The sequence below is a fragment of the Neomonachus schauinslandi genome, chromosome 8, assembly GCF_002201575.2.
Source record: "Neomonachus schauinslandi chromosome 8, ASM220157v2, whole genome shotgun sequence".
Lineage (NCBI taxonomy): Eukaryota > Metazoa > Chordata > Mammalia > Carnivora > Phocidae > Neomonachus > Neomonachus schauinslandi.
In genome coordinates, this window is record NC_058410.1 from 129,751,346 (window position 1) to 129,768,338 (window position 16,993).

The following is a 16,993-nucleotide window of genomic DNA, read 5'->3' on the forward strand; positions in this document are numbered from 1 at the left end:
CCTAGGGGTGAGGAAAGTTGGCCCAAGGACAACCAAAAGGGCAGAGAGGGAAAACAGCTATATTTTCAACAGACAAACAATGCCATTGGAAGTAATAGATTGAATACAGAAACATTAGGATAGCCCCTAATTCGGCTGGTGTGTATTTCTTAATATAATGGCATTATAATGTCTGTTCCCAAGCCTGTGTAGATCCGAACCCCTGTGTTAATGGCCAGTTGGAAACAATAAAGTAAACAGCCTCTGTTGGCCTAATTAAGTCATGCATCTGCACCCTGAACACTTTGTCAGGCTGCAAATATATTAACATTCATTCTAAGCCAAAAGGCTTTGCCAAACTAGATACTCAAATGACTGTCTGTTGTTTTGAAATAAAATACACAATAACCTAATACTTAAAGGTATAATTTGGAAAAAGAGAAGCTTGGGATTGACTTTTCCATTATCATGCACTTTGCTGTCATTTTCTTTGCTTTATTCCGTGGAAGACACTAAGAATTAGATTTATGTGTTTTACCCACATAATGGCTACATTTTCTTTTTTCTACTTTGCATAAAAATCTGAAGGTGGGTTCTACATGGAGTTTATTTGTGACAGGTCTTAAAGAATGAGGAGGATTTAGTGAAGGGGAGAGGAAAATAAGGTACGAGTTGGAAGAACAAAAAATAGGAACAATGGAAACCAGCAGAAAGAAAAGATACAGAGGGGCACCTGGCTGGCTCTGTCAGTGGAGCGTGTGACTCTTGATCTTGGGGGGTTGTGAGTTCGAGCCCCGTGTTGGGTATAGAGTTTACTTAAAAACAAACCAACAATACAATGTGCTCAGGAAGTCTATCACTTGGAGCACGGTGCCTTGAATGGTGGGGGCTCACATTGGTTTTCCATCCAGGCGCCCCAAAGAGCTTGATACTCTTTAGCCAAAACACTACCCTTTACAGGTGGGGGGAAACAGTGTGCTTTTCCTAGGTGGCCAATAAGCCTGACTGGGCAGGTATAAAGTACTTCTCTGAGTATTAGATGATGTTCTCTTGGTGTTTAAGAGCTGAGTGCCCCCCAGGTCCCCTAATCTGAACATCGCTTGTGGCCAGGATTCAAGTTCTTTCCAGGGAAACTTTAAAGCCTTAAGTAAATCAGGGGTTGTAGCTTGGGACTTGCTCGTGTGACAAGCACCACCGTGGATGCTGGATGCCGTAAGGGGGGAGAGGGGCTGGCACCTGATCTCAAAGTCACGGCCCCAGGGAGCCTGCGTTTTCAGGTCCCCTAGGACTGGGAGTCCCGTAATCTCTTGTTTTTGTAAAGGGTAGGGCAGGGCTCGAGACCATGACAAAGGAGCCGGGATGTATGCTGTTGTTTTTTTCTTTTAGATCTTGTCTCTTCAGTCACTTTTGTCATTAGAGCATGATTTTCATGAAAGCATTTGCGCACGGAGGCCACATTACATCCCGTGGATCGGACTGGAAGGGCCGAGGGGCCAGGTGTTGCCATGAGCAGCCCAGAGGGGGGGCGCGCCGCCGCCTGCGGGTGACTAGCAGGAAACAGCACGCCTGCCAGAACACATTATTTCAACTTTGGCTTTCACGGCGCTAATCCCCTGAATGGGGGGAGGGGGAAACACGCGGGGGAACTCAAAGACATCTGAGAAGCTCATCCTGCAGCGGAAAGGAGTTGCCGGAGAGATCGGGGGCCACAGCGAGCAGATGCGGGCAGGGAGGCAGAGGGAGGGAAAAGGCCGGGCTTCGGGAACCTGCCGCTGGGCTTTGGACAAAGGGCCTCTGAGAAGCAGAGAACGAGGCGGGACCAGTTGCTAATATCAGCACGGGGGACGGACGGAGCCAGCAGCTGGACTCCCGGCATGAAACGGAATCAATTCCCAGCGTCTCCTTCAGGTTAGGAATTACTGGAGTATGTACCAAACTAAGAACTCAAAGGAAAAAGTAAGTTTGGGGAAGGACTTCCAGATTTTGCCCGTCTTTGAAATCTTGCTCCTCTGTGAGGCATGCCTTCGATGCGTTACCTCTTTATAGTTTCTGTTTCTTGCGTAATCATTTTTATTGTGTTCTACGTGCTCAGTTTTGGGGGAGAGCAAAGCTTCCAGAGGCTGAATAACTCAGACACTTTGATGCTGACTCAAGTTTGCGCATCCTTTGTCAGAGACAAAACGCCTTTCCTGTGGAGAAACAAACTGATAATGTACGAGAAGTCTTCTTGCAAGGATTACCTGACCCAAAGCCACTACATCACGGCCCCTTTATCTAAAGAAGAAGCTGAATTTCCTTTGGCATATATGATGGCCATCCATCACAATTTCGATACCTTTGCAAGGCTCTTTAGAGCTATTTACATGCCTCAGAATGTCTACTGTGTTCATGTGGATGAAAAGGCGACCGTTGAATTTAAAGATTCAGTGGAGCAATTACTGAGCTGCTTCCCAAATGCTTTCCTGGCTTCCAAGATGGAGCCAGTTGTCTATGGGGGGATCTCCAGGCTCCAGGCTGACCTGAACTGCATCAAAGACCTTGCGGCGTCCAAGGTACCATGGAAGTACGCCATCAACACGTGCGGGCAAGACTTCCCCCTGAAAACCAACAAGGAGATAGTTCGGTATCTGAAAGGCTTTAAAGGGAAAAACATTACCCCGGGGGTGCTGCCCCCAGCTCACGCTATTGGACGGACTAAATACGTCCACCGGGAGCACCTGGGCAAAGAGCTTTCCTATGTGATCAGAACCTCAGCGCTGAAACAACCTCCTCCCCATAACCTCACCATTTACTTTGGCTCTGCCTATGTTGCTCTATCCAGAGAGTTCACCGACTTTGTCCTCCACGACCCACGGGCTGTTGACTTGCTCCACTGGTCCAAAGACACTTTCAGCCCTGATGAACATTTCTGGGTGACGCTCAATAGGATCCCAGGTATGTGTGGTTCCGTGTTTCACATGACGTCAACGTGCTGTACTTGGAAAGGCTTCTCCAGAGCCTGCTCCTTTTTAGTGGATGTAGAAGATGAAAAGTGAAATCCATGGTTCTCCCTCTAATCCTTTCCAGATGCAGAATCATGGTCTAGCATGGCCAAGTAATACCTTTGAGTGGTATTGCTTTAAAACCGATCGTGTTCTTTTGCATTCATCTTATTAAATCTTTACCACAATAGGCATTACTTTTTTGGTCCCCGGTGGTGTTCTTGCTTTCCCCCAAATTTGTCAGACTCGCTCTTACCTCGGGGTCTTTGCCTCAGCCATTCTCCTTCCTACCCCCAGACCTGCACAGGCTCCTCCTCAGCCGGATGTTACAGCTCACAGAGGCTGAGCTGACCAGCCCACCCTGTTTTTCTTTCAAAGGAATTTGGAATAATCATTTTTTTTAATTTGGAATAATCATATTTACTTATTTGCACAGGTCTGTTCTTGGCCTTCTCTATATTATTAGTGCCACGATGTTGGGGTCATTTTCTATCTTGTTAACAGCTGCATCCTCAATGCTTAGAACACATAGTAAATGGTCGATAAATTCGATAAATGATTGAGTAATGAAATGAATGAATAAATGACCAAGCATAAGGCTTTACACCATAGTTGCCTCCCTAAGACCCAGTGAGTTGAGAAATATTTGGACTCAGGCATATACTATATCACATGTGTAGAGTTGGCTTTTTTTTTTAAACATTTTACTTCAGATCAGTAATGAGATTCTAGGAGCAGCTCCTTCTTCTCTCGACAAAACATTTCTATCTTTACCAATGGACCAGATCAGTTATTTTTAAAACTACATAAACCTTGATAGGATTTCTTCTGAAGGAAATCACATGCTTTGGACTCAATGAAAAATACAAAATGGATCTCTGATGAACTCAACAGCATTATTATAGCAAGAGAAAAGCAATCATTGTTCTGGTTTTGGGGGGCTGCCAACTTGGAAACACTGGTCGGTGCTCTCAGGCTGCAGGGCAGAGCCTGCTGGGCGATAAACATGCCAACATTCTCTGGAAAATACCGTGTTTGGTCTGTGAATCCCAGGGCGACTGGCCTGGTGAATAGGGTTTGCTCTTGTACTGTGAGCTTTGGCTCTCCTGACCTCCCCTCTCTGTCTGGCCCCCATCTTTTCACCTCTTGTCTGCTGTTCCATCATTGGCATATGATTTGGGAGCGTTAGGTACGTCAAGGCTGATTTTCATATTTAAATATGTAGTCCCTTTCTATTCTCACTATTCCCTTTTGATTTATAAAAAGTCAGTACTATGTATGTGGTTCCTTACATATGGTTTGAGGTGAGGGCATTTCGTTAACTTAACAAAAGCCTGAATCACTTTTTAAAAGAAGAAAAATGTGGATTGGGGCTGGTGTTAAATGTCTGTGGTTACTGTGACAGGTGGACGATCAATCTTCTCAATGTCAAATCAATAGAAGAAAACCAAGGGAAAAAAGAATCTTTCACCTCCCTCCTTTTTCTTTTTCTTCCCCTTAGTCTCCTTCTCCTTTCCAGCCATAGTCAAATAGACAAGGTGGGAGACCAAGATGGTTATGTAGATAAGCCCAGGAGAGGAGACCATTTTTGCTATAGGTTTGTGGTGTGGTACGCTTGCTGGCTTCTGCCCTCTCGGAGTGACCCTCTCACTCCATGTAAATCACATAACCTCTTGGAACCTCAAATCTCCCCAACTACCAAATGAGGGCCCAGGTAAGAAGACCCCCTTTGTCTCTACCTGTGCCTTTCCTTGCAGAAGACACATTGCCCAGCACCATAAAAACACCTGGCACGCAGCTATCAGGAATTTGTAGGAAGGTAGAAATAAATGTTGGTGAGTCAGGATTCTCAGTTGCCCATTAGCCTTGGCGAATGCATTCCATTTCCTTCAGAGGTAAGAGCTCCACCATGAGCATCCCCCAGGGAGGAAGGCAAGCACAGCCCAGAATCAGGGATCCCTCAGGTCTGATTCTGCAAGGGATGCTTTTCAGGACAGCATGACATCTCCTGTGGCTTTGACTCCTTTCTTAGACGCTGGATGGCATCCTGGTTCAGGGAGAAAGCAGAAGGATATCCTGCTTGTAGGTGGGGTCTTCCTGAATTGCAAGTTATTTTTAAAAAAAACCAAATCATCAAACGCTCTAGCCCATGTTGGGTGTCTTCATCTTCAAAGGCAATGTAAAATCCAATCACACACTCAAGGAGCTCCCGGGTTTTAAGCTTGAGTATTCCTTGTGACTTAAGATTTAGTGTGTGAATCTCGTTCTTTGCTACCAGACAACTTCGGATGATACCAGCTCTTCTATTTTCAATGTTATGTGAAAAGAGGAAAAGCCCTTCAGCAAGTACAGTGTTGACATCTTTTTTGCAAAATGTGCAAGTACAGATAGTGTTGTTCCTTTCCTCCCTCAAAAGTTCCTTCCTCTCTTCCCCCTACCATCCTCAATTAAAGTGGTTGTGTTAGAAAGACCGTGCCAGGGCACCTCAGTTTCCCCAAATCACCCACCAAAGTAACAGGACCACGAAAATGGCTAGTTCCCTCTAATGAGATGACATCAGAAAACCAAGTGAAAATAGTTTAAAGTTGGTGAGACTCAGTGGAAAGTATATTCACAGAGGTAGCCCGGAATCACATAGCTTCACTGGCTTTTTTTTTTCCCCCATGTTATCTTTCTATTGAGAAAATGATTTCTCTCTTGGTTTTCAACCCTTTGACTTTTTCCATTCTGCACTGGAATTAGAAATGGTATTGAAACAGGCCAGAAAGAGTCCCTTGGGGAAAAAGGCCCCAGTCTCTCATCCTTCTTCAGGGGAGGCCAGACAGAGGGGGCTGTCATTCCATTCTGTGCGGCTCCTGCAGAGATAGACTATCTAGACCTCTCCCTTCTGGCCATATTCCCAGAGGAAACCCTCCAGGAGCGCAGATTTCAACACTTCTCTGACCGACACTACAGAGCACCAGGTTCTCCTAGCCATAGTCCAAAGACCATGTTCTCGAGCTTTTCTGGTTATTCCTATAGCACTGTCTTTGGCCTCCCTGCCCCATGGTGGAGAGCCAGAGGCCATTTAGATTTTTGCTTTAAATCTTGTGAAATTGATCAGTATCTACAGAAACAGCTGTTGGGCTTGTTTTTTGCAGGTAGATTCCTGACCAAATTGTCCATCTTCAATGGAAAAGCAAAGCTGTTACTTTTTTTCCCAGCTATTTTTTTTTAACCCCCCTCACTATGTAAGTTTGTTCTTTTGAATTGTTGCTCATGCATTACTCTGACCTTTCTCATGCCGTGAGGTTTTTCTTCCATAAGAATGTTTTCATTTGCCTCGCTTCCTTTTTCCATTTTGTATACATTTTCTTTTTTCGGAGCCCTACTTCAAATAAATTATCTCAACCTCAGAAGTGACTGCATGATCACATTTCCGCATTTTTCAAATCTAAAAATAGCATGTTTCCTACTTCGATTTATTTTGCTTCTTTAACTTCGAGTTTTATTTATATGTGCACATTCTTTGGGAGTGTGCTCTGACTCCTTAAGTGGCAAATGGCAGAAACACAACTCAAAGTTCCTGAAATAGACACCAGAACCCACTGGGTCACAGAAATGAGATGCTCAAAAGGCTCCAAATAAAGCTGGATCGAGAGTGGAAACAATATATTCAGGACTCTTTCTTGCCAGGTGGTCTCTCTAGGAGGTGAAAAACTGTTTCTGTTTGCCCAGAGCTAAAGGGAGGTCCTAGGTACGGGACTGTCAGTGCTATCATCAGAAAAGTCCTGGCAAACTGGGACGAGCTGGTGACCTTCTCTCTCTCTCTGTGTTGGCCCCATTCAGGCAGGTTCTCCCCACATGGTGTCAGAAATAGCCAGAAGTAGCTCCGGGTACGTGGTTCTGACCCCTGGCACTCCTGGGGGACAAGAAAATCTTTTTCCTGAGAGTTCCAGCAACAGTGTAGGGGAGTCCTCATATTGGTCCTGCTTGGTCCAGATCCCTATCCCTAACCAAACTGGGGCGCAGGGGTGAAGAATGTTGACCAGCCTTTCTTAGGTCACTTTCCCAAGGGGGCAGACTATGGTGGAAGGTGGTTCCTTAGACCACAGCAAAATCGTTCCTTGTCCTGAGGGCAGGGTGTTAATGATTATCTCACCTGGTATTAGAAGGGCAAGATTTAGCTGAGATATAAAACTTTAAGCCCTTGAGCAATTGTAATTTGGAGAATACTAATTAAGTTACTTTTGTGGAAGTGGCATGATCTCAAGAAGCATATCCCTTCTGCCTCATAAAAACGTATTTTTTTAATATTTTATTTTTAAGTAAGCTCTACACCCAACGTGGGGCTCGAACCCACAACCCCGAGATCAAGAGTCACATGCTCAGGGCACCTGTGTGGCTCAGTCAGTTAAGTGTCTGCCTTCAGCTCAGGTCATGATCCCAGGGTCCTGGGATCGAGTCCGGCATCAGGACTGCTCAGCAGGGGGTCTGCTTCTCCTTCTGTCCCTCCCCAGCCCACTTGTGCTCTCCCTCTCTCTCTCTCTCTCTCTCAAAAATAAATAAATAAAATCTTTAAAAAATAATAAAAATAGGGGCGCCTGGTTGACTCAGTCATTAAGCGTCTGCCTTCGGCTCAGGTCGTGATCCAGGGGTCCTGGGATCGAGCCCTGCATCGCCCTCCCCGCTTGGCCAGAAGCCTGCTTCTCCGTCTCCCACTCCCCCTGCTTGTGTTCCCTCTCTCACTGTGTCATTCTCTGTTAAATAAATAAATAAAATCTTTAAAAAATAATAATAAAAATAAAAGAGTCGCGTGCTCTACCAACTGAGCCAGCCAGGCACCCCCATAAAAACATTTTTAATAACATTCCTTTGTTATGTTTGAGAGTACTTATTTTGCAAAAGTACTTATACATAATCTTTAATCCTTATAAGACCCCTATAAAAGGACTACCGTTCCCATTTTGCAGATGAGAAACTTGAAGACTAAAATATGTGACTTGTCCAAAGATAAATACCTCATATACCTGGCAAGAAGTAAGAATGAAAAGAAACATCTAGAAGGAGAGGGGAGACTTGTGTTATACATTTAGGTTAAAATGTACCTAGTTTGATGAATTCTTCATTTAATTATTGTAAAAAGTGCAAGTGTTCCAAAGACAAAACTTGGCTCATTGTAGGTCTTGTTAAGTTTGTGGAGTGGTTAGGGGCACCTGGGTGGCTCAGTCGTTAAGCGTCTGCCTTCGGTCATGATCCCAGGGTCCTGGGACTGAGCCCCGCATAGGACTCCCTGCTCAGCAGGAAGCCTCCTTCTCCCTCTCCCACTCCCCCTGCTTGTGTTCCCTCTCTCGCTGTGTCTCTCTCTATCAAATAAATAAATAAATAATCTTAAAAAAAAAAAGTTTGTGGAATGGTTAGATGGCTGGACCCTCACCCAAGAGTGTTCTCTCTTGTTCCTTATGTCATCTGGATAGTTAGCCCATTTTCCTGGAACTTGGGCTTTTTCCTGTGAGTGGGAGGTACAGGAAAAATGAGGGGACTGTTTACTGTACATCTGCCAATGGGTCTGCCTTATCTTAGTTTAATCTTCACAAGAATCTTGTCCGGTCAGTACTTAAACCCACATTTTACCAACGAGAAGATGGAATCGGAACAGTTGAGTAATGTGCCTTGCTCCAAAAGTAGAAGGCACAGCGAAGGAGAGAATGGGTACAACGAGAACATCAAATCCTGCACACTCAGACCTCAGCCTACACCCTCACCTTTGTGTGCCCTTGAATCCCACACGGTCCTCTCTTAGCTCCACCCCACAGGCTGGATTTCCACTCTCTCGCTCTCTCATTGCCCCATCCCTGTGGATCTGGCTTTCCCTGGAGCTTGGATTCCAAGACTTGGAGAGACCCAGGTTGGAATCCTAGTTCCTCCATCCCCAGCCACGCGGCCCGACACTTAATAAAAAAGCACCAGCTTCGAGTAATAGAGCAAAGGTATTGAAAGCATGTAGCCAGATTGCCCGGGTCTGGATCCCTGCTTTGCCATTTACAAGTTGTGTGACCTCGGACAGGTTACCTGCCATCTATAAAATAGGGAAAATAATAACATTTATATCAAATATATGAGGCTTAAATGAACTGGACTAGTGCCCAGCCCCTATTTAAGTGTTAATTTTTATTATCGTTCTTGTTGTCTTCACCTATAAAATGCATATTCACTTAATAAATATTTATTGAGCACCTAGGTACCATGCTAGGTATGGGGATATAGTAGTGAGTGAGACAAAGAAGGCCCCTGGCCTCATGGAGCGTATGTTCTAGATGGGGAACATAGATAAGAATAAGCAGACAGATAAGATAATTAGAGATTATGGTAAGTGCTATGAAGGAAAGACAGGCTGATCCAGAAAGGGACCTGCTTCAAAATGGGGTGGGTCGGGGAAGCCTTCTTGGAGAAAGGAGCACATGAGCTGTTCCTCCTAAATGAGAACGAGCCAGCCATGCCCTTGAGAAAAAGGTGCCAGGTGGAGGGGCGGGGCTTGCAAAGGTCCCAGGGGAGCAGGACGGTGAGGGTTGGAGCTGGGATGAGGTGGGCAAGGCCCTCGTGGGACGGCCACGGGGATGACACGACCCAGCAACACCAGCTTCTTAGGGTTAATGGCAGAAAAAGCAAGATGATGAGTACAAGTTCTTGGCATAGCGCTGGATACAGACTAAACAGTCAATAAACGGAATCTGGCTCTTCTCCGCTCCTGGTGCTGCCATCTGTGTTCCCTTGTCTCTCTCCTACAACCGTCTCTTTCTAACTACACCTGACCCGTGAACGACGTGGGTTTAAACCATGTGGGTCCACTGACGCGTGGACTTTTTAACAATCCAGTGCTGTAAACGTATTTTCTCTTCTTTATGATTTTCTTAATGACACTTTCTTTTGTCCAGGTGCCTTTATTGTTGGGATAGAGTATATGATATATATCAGATGCAAAATAAGTGTTGACTGGTTGTCATCGGTAAGGCTTCCAGTCAAAGGTAGGCTATAAGTAGTTAAGTTTTGGAAGAGTCCAAAGTTGTATGCGGATTTTCTCCTGCACAGGGGTGGGCACCCCTAACCCTTGCATTGTTCAACGGTCAACTGTGTTCTCTGACTCCATTCTCAGCCTGCTTTAACCCATTCTCCATAGTGGCAGGATGACCTTTATAAAAATTGATCATGCAATCATCTCTCTCCTTGATGACCTTCAGTGCATCCTCATCACCTCCAAAATAACATCCCAGCCCTTCACTGGGCACAGGGCACTCTTAGCCTTTTTAGCACCTTTTCTTGCTACGCACCGCATCCCGTACTGTAATCCAGCTCTACTGGAGGACTTGTGAGTCCCAAATGTGCCACTCCCACCCTCCCTGCCTTGACTCATGTCAGTCCCCCTGACAGGACGCTCTGGACTTTTCCTCCCTCTCCCTCATTTGACTGCCATTGCCTTTCTTTTAAGATTCAGCTTATAGTCACTCTCTAAAAAGACTTTCGTAATTCTCACTCCTGTGGACTCACTTCTCCTGTGTCATACTGTACTATTAAGAGTCTTGGAATGCTGTGTTTGTGTTCCCAGTGGCCTTCTAGACTGAGCTTCAAAGGTAGAAACTGCACCTGCTAATTTTTGTTTTCTTTATACCTAGCACAACCCCTGGTACATGAGCAATGCTCAATACAATGGAGTCTCAACTTATATTCATTTAACTTGCATAAACTCAACTGTATTCACACATACACACAAACACACACACACACGTGAGTGCGTGCATGCACATACAATGTGTAAATTTAGATGGTTTTGGCCATCCTACCCTGCCCTCCATTCTACCCAATTTGTCTGGAGAGTGAACATGAGGTAGATTCTGCTTATTCCCTTGATGGGCCTTGGTTCCCATGGCTCCCTAATGTTAAAGATACTGTGTATATCTCATAAGATAGCTCCTCAACTAGAGCCAACTTCTTCATCTGGTGCTTGTTAGAAGAAACCACTATCTGGACCAAGATTAAAGGGAAAATCGGTCATGTTAGAATTATGGAGACTCCCTGTCATCTTAATGTGGCACATTCCCAAGGGATTTCTCCAGAGGAATTTTGACTGTATGTTGTTTCCCCTTTATACACTGACCTGGCAACCTAAACTCCCTGTAGGATGCATATCTTTCTCTCAATATGTCTTGAATTTATTGAATGGCTAGTAATCAGCAAACTCAGAACATGAATTCAGATTGTTTTGGGGCTAATCCAGTGTTCTCTGTCCTCCCTACAGTGAATGTATAGAATCATTCTTCTCTAGAAGTCATTTTTAGGGGCACCTGGGTGGCTCAGTCAGTTAGCGTCTGCCTTCAGCTCAGGTCATGATCCCAGGGTCCTGGGATCGAGTCGAGTATCAGGCTCCTTGCTCAGCAGGGAGTCTGCTTCTCCCTCTCCCTCTGTCCCTCCCCCCGCTACCCCGCCCCCCCACTGGCTCATGCTCTCTCTCGCTCTCTCACTCAAATAAAATAAATAAATAATAAAAATCATTTTTACTTAGAAAGGCAGATAGGGTAAGAGCGGCAAAGAGATAATTATCAAAGACTAAAGCCAGTCGTCTTTGAACAATACTTTGTCATGGAAATTTTTTTTCTTGAGGACTATCTAGTTTTATTTATTGATTTATTTTTAATTTGTTACATACTTGAAAAGGTACATTATCTTTTTTTTTTAAGATTTTATTTTTTATTTATTTATTTGAAGAGAGAGACACAGCGAGAGAGGGAACACAAGCAGGGGGAGTGGGAGAGGGAGAAGCAGGCTTCCTGCAGAGCTGGGAGCCCGATGCGGGGCTTGATCCCAGGACCCTGGGATCATGACCTGAGTCGAAGGCAGACGCCCAACGACTGAGCCACCCAGGCGCCCCTATCTTTTTAAGTTTTATTTAAATTCCAGTTAGTTAACATACAGTGTAATATTAGTTTCAGGTGTACAATATAGTCATTCAACACTTCCATACATCACCTGGTGCTCATCACAAGTGCCCTCCTTAATCCCCTTCACCTGTTTCACCCATCCCTCCCCCCCCACCCCCATTCCCTCCCTTAACCATCTGTTTGTTCTCTAGAGTTAAGAGTCTGTTTCTTGGTTTGCCTCTCTCTCTCTTTTTTTTTCCCTTTGCTCATTTGTTTTGTTTCTTAGTTCCACCTATGAATGAAATCATATGGTATTTGTCTTTCTCTGGCTTATTTCTCTTAACTCTAACTCCATCCATGCCATTGCAAATGGTAAGATTTTTTTTTTCTTTTTATAGCTGAGTAATATTCCATCATGTATAGATACTACCTCTTCTTTATCCATGCATCAGTCAGTGGACACTTCGGCTATTTCCATACTTTAGCTATTGTAGATTATGCTGCTATAAACATCGGGGTGCGTGTACCCCTTTGAATTAGTATTTTTGTATTCTTTGGGTAAATACCTAGCAGTGCAATTGCTGGATCATAGGGTAGTTCTATTTTTAACTTTTTCAGCTATGATTCAATAAAAGCTCTCATGTTGCCAAATGTGTTAAAGGGCATTGCTTTTATAATCCCTCTTTGAGAAACTTGTATTTAAATGGATAATTTTGTTCTTTTCTTACTCTTGGTTACCGACTATTGAGTTGAGACTTCGTTAATAGTTGATTTTAGAGTCACTATTCTCAGAGAAATTCAGAATTAGGGAAATTTGAATTTTCAATAAGCATCCCCCTGGGGTCTTTCCTCAGCTTGCTTTTTTGGCTCTTAATGTTCTCTCTCCCTTGGTGATTCTAATTTATGTCTGCAGCCCATCACTGCTTGGGTACTGATGAATCATAATCCTGCATCGTGCCCCCAGGCCCTCCCAGACATTTCCGCCTATCTATTGGCTGTCTCTTCCTGAGGCTCCCACTGACATGCTCCCCCTTCCACCTCCCTACTCCCCACAAACTCACTTCTCGATAATCTCTGTGACTGCCACCTCCATTCTCTCCTGTTAGCCAATGGCTTTCCACCCCATATCTAATCAGCACATTCTGTACATTCTGTCTGGGATGGTTTCTAGCGAGTATCACCCGCCCTGTTCCCATCGTTAGCACTGGTAACCCCAGCCCATCATGCCACTCTAATAAGTCGTTAGACCCGTCCAAGTGCACTCTCTAGCCCAGGTCTCTCTTCAAACCATTCTAACACTCTTGACATAGTTTTCTCATGAAGGCATAGCTCTTATGGCTTATTAAATTACTCTGTACAGACATCTCAATGTGGCATGTTGCCTATCAGCGTATTCCTAGTAACTCTCACCTCATTGTCAGTTCCCACTGCTGCTTTCCCAGAAAAACCACTGTGCCTTGTATTCCTGCCTTTGGCATTTTTCTTCTTTTTTAAGATTTTATTTATTTATTTGAGACAGAGAGAATGAGAGACAGAGAGCATGAGAGGGGGGAGGGTCAGAGGGAGAAGCAGACTCCCTGCCGAGCAGGGAGCCCGACGCGGGACTTGATCCAGGGACTCCAGGATCATGACCCGAGCCGAAGGCAGTCGATTAACCGACTGAGCCACCCAGGCGCCCAATGAAACTTTATTTATTATTTTTTTATAAAGATTTTATTTATTATTTGACAGAGAGAGAATGAGAGAGAGAGAGCACATGAGAGGGGGGAAGGTCAGAGGGAGAAGCAGGCTCCCTGCCGAGCAGGGAGCCCGACGTGGGACTCGATCCAGGGACTCCAGGATCATGACCTGAGCCGAAGGCAGTCGCTTAACTGATTGAGCCACCCAGGCGCCCAATGAAACTTTATTTATTTATTTGACAGAGAAAGACACAGCGAGAGAGGGAACACAAACGGGAAGTGGGAGAGGGAGAAGCAGACTCCCCGCCGAGCAGGGAGCCCGACGTGGGACTCACTCCAGGGACTCCAGGATCATGACCTGAGCCGAAGGCAGTCGCTTAACCGACTGAGCCACCCAGGCACCCAATGAAACTTTATTTATTTATTATTATTTTATAAAGATTTTATTTATTATTTGACAGAGAGAGAATGAGAGAGAGCAAGCACATGAGATGGGGGAGGGTCAGAGGGAGAAGCAGACTCCCTGCTGAGCTGGGAGCCCAATGTGGGACTCGATCCCGGGACTCCAGGATCATGACCTGAGCCGAAGGCAGTCGCTTAACCAACTGAGCCACTCAGGCGCCCCTGGCATTTTTCTTATTCAGGTCATTCTCTCTACATGGGCCATTCTCCTCCATCTCTCACATTTAAATAATGGTTTTAATATGACCGCATTCAGTGGCTTTCATTTAGGAAGCTTCCCCTGATTTTTTTTTTCAATTATACACTTTGTAAACCTTTGTCATAACTCTTTCATGTCATTCTATAATCTTCTCTACATTTTGAATGTGACTATCATATTACCCTGACTGAACTATCTAGTCTCTTTTTGGGTCTTTTATATTTTTGGCAGCCCAACATAGTGAGCATCCAGTGGGATAAGAATAGTTACTGAATTGATTTAAAAGGAAATAATTTTTTATTCAGGTATAATTGTCATGCAGTGTTATATTAGTTTCAGGTGTACAATATAATGATTTAACAATTCTATACATTGCTCAGTGTTCATCAAGATAAGTGTACTCTTAATCCCCTTGATCTATTAACATTCCCCCCTCCCCCCAAATCTTCCCTCTGGCAACCACCAGTTTGTTCTTTGTATTTAAGAGTCTGGGTTTTTGTTTGTCTCTGTTTTCTTTGTACTTTTTTTTTCTCCTTAAATTCCACTTGTGAGTGAAATCCTATGGTATTTGTCTTTCTCTGGCTGACTTATTTCACTTAGATTTATACCCTGTAGGTCCATCCATATTGTCACAAATGGCAAGATTTCACTCTTTCTTGTGGCTGAGTAATATCCCTTTGTATATATATACCACATCTTTATCCATTCATCTATAGATGGACACTTGGATTGCGTCTGTATCTTGGTTATTGTAAATAATGCTGGAATAAACATAAGGGTGCATATGTCTTTCTTTTCAAATTAGTGGGTTTTTTTCTTTGGGTAAATACCCAGTGTGGAATTACTGGATCGTATGGAAGTCTATTTTTAATTTTTTGAGGTTCCTCCATACTGTTTTCCAGAGTGGCTGCACCAGCTTGCATTCCCACCAACAGTGCCCGAGGGTTCCCTTTCTCCACATCCTCACCAACACTTGTTATTTCTTATGTTTTTTATTTTAGCCATTCTGATGGGTCTGAGGTGATATCTCATTGTGGTTTTGATTTGCATTTCCCTGATGATGAGTGATGTTGGGCATCTTTTCATGTGTCTATTGTTCATCTGTATTTTTTCTTTGGAAAAATGTCTGTTCAGGTCCTCTGCCCATTTTTTAATCAGATAGGATTTTTTGGTGATGAGTTTATGTGTTCTTTGTATACTTTGGATGTTAACCCTTATCAGATATATCATTTGCAATTATCTTCTCCCTTTCAGTAGGTTGTCTTTTGCTGCTTTCCTGCACTGTGCAAAATTATTTTGGTGTAGTCCCAATTATTTAATTTTGTTTTTGTTTCTCATTTGAAGAGACATAGCTAGAAAAAATGTTTCTACAGCTGATGTCAAAGAAATTACTGCATATGTTTTATTCTAGGAATTTTACCATTTCAGGCCTCACATATAGGTCTTTAATCCATTTTGAGTTTATTTTTGTATATGGTGTAAGAAAGCCAATTTCATTCTTCTGCATGTAGCTGTCCAGTTTTCCCAACACCACTTGTTGAAGAGACTACCTTTTCCCCCATTGTATATTATTGCCTCCTTAGCCATGGATTAATTGACCATGTAAGTGTGGGTTTATTTCTGGACCCTCTACTCTGTTCCATTGATCTATGTGTCTATTTTTGTGCCAGTACCATACCGTTTTGGTTACTGTAGCTTTGTAGTATATCTTGAAATCCAGGATTGGGATAATTCCAGTGTTGTTCTTTCTAAATAGAAATAATTTTTAATATGCCGCTCAGCCCTGCTGCTCAGTCAGCTGCAAATCATCATCCCCTCCACCCCCACCCCATCATCTCACACACACACACACACACACACACACACACACACACACACACAACCTAGATTACTTTGCAACGTGCTGAGGGATCAACTTAAGACAGCATTTTCTAGCCATGTTCAGTCTTTCTGGGACATTTCCTGAAGTCCTTTCTGCTCCTGGTAAACAGCAATGGGACTGGTCTCTCTCCTTCAGTTTTTCCAAAGCATCTTGCTCACCTTGGGAATGCTTCCCAATGCCAAGCTTATTTTGGGAGCAATATGGGTTCAAGCCAGACTATGCTTCAATCTGAGGTCTACCATCTTTGAGTTTACCAAACTGGTGCCTTATTCTGCACCAAAGAAGTAAAAAGAACAGCCCAACAGTAGAGGCCCCTGGGTTTTCATAAAGCTGCTTTTAAAAAAAAGATTTATTTATTTATTTGAGAGAGAGAGAGAGCATGCAGTGGGGAGGGGCAGAGAGAGTCTTAAGCAGACTCTCAGCTGAGTGGGGAGCCCAGTGCAGGGCTCAATCCCTAGACCCCAGGATCACAACCTGAGCCGAACCAAGAGTTGAACAGTCAACCAACTGTGCCACCTAGGCACCCCATAAGGCTGCTTCTTTGATGGAGAAAAGACCTCATCAGTTGGTTAGGGAAATGACCTTGTTAAGATCTTGGGTGATTTTTTTTTTTTTCTCTGAAACTCAGAGTAGACAATTTGCAATCTTAGAAAATTACATCCAAAGCAGTAGATGTATTAGTTACTTTCCTAACTAACCATTTCTTAGTGTGGTTTCTCAATGCCAGAGCTGTTTTCAAGCCTGTCTTTATCTCATCCTCCGACCTGCAGAGTATTTGACATTCTTTCTTGAGATGTTTCTGGACAAAACCATGAGTGTCAGGTTTTCCCCAAAATATATTTATCCATGGCCACGTCAAGTGCCATGTTTTCAGAGAATAGATGGATGATATTGATTCCCTATAATCTTTCTTTTCAGCC

The 16,993-nt window shown here is 43.9% G+C and overlaps 2 protein-coding genes across 2 annotated transcripts in view; both read left to right on the top strand.

Annotated features, from left to right (window-relative positions):
• Window positions 1-16,993, top strand: part of LOC110586640 (N-acetyllactosaminide beta-1,6-N-acetylglucosaminyl-transferase) — an 85,619-nt gene that overhangs the window by 26,370 nt on the left and 42,256 nt on the right. The gene's annotated exons all lie outside the window — the stretch shown is intronic.
• Window positions 1,998-3,014, top strand: LOC110586892 (N-acetyllactosaminide beta-1,6-N-acetylglucosaminyl-transferase-like). The gene has a single exon (XM_021697203.1). It carries the CDS (start codon window positions 1,998-2,000, stop codon window positions 3,012-3,014), a length of 1,017 nt encoding a protein of 338 aa, XP_021552878.1.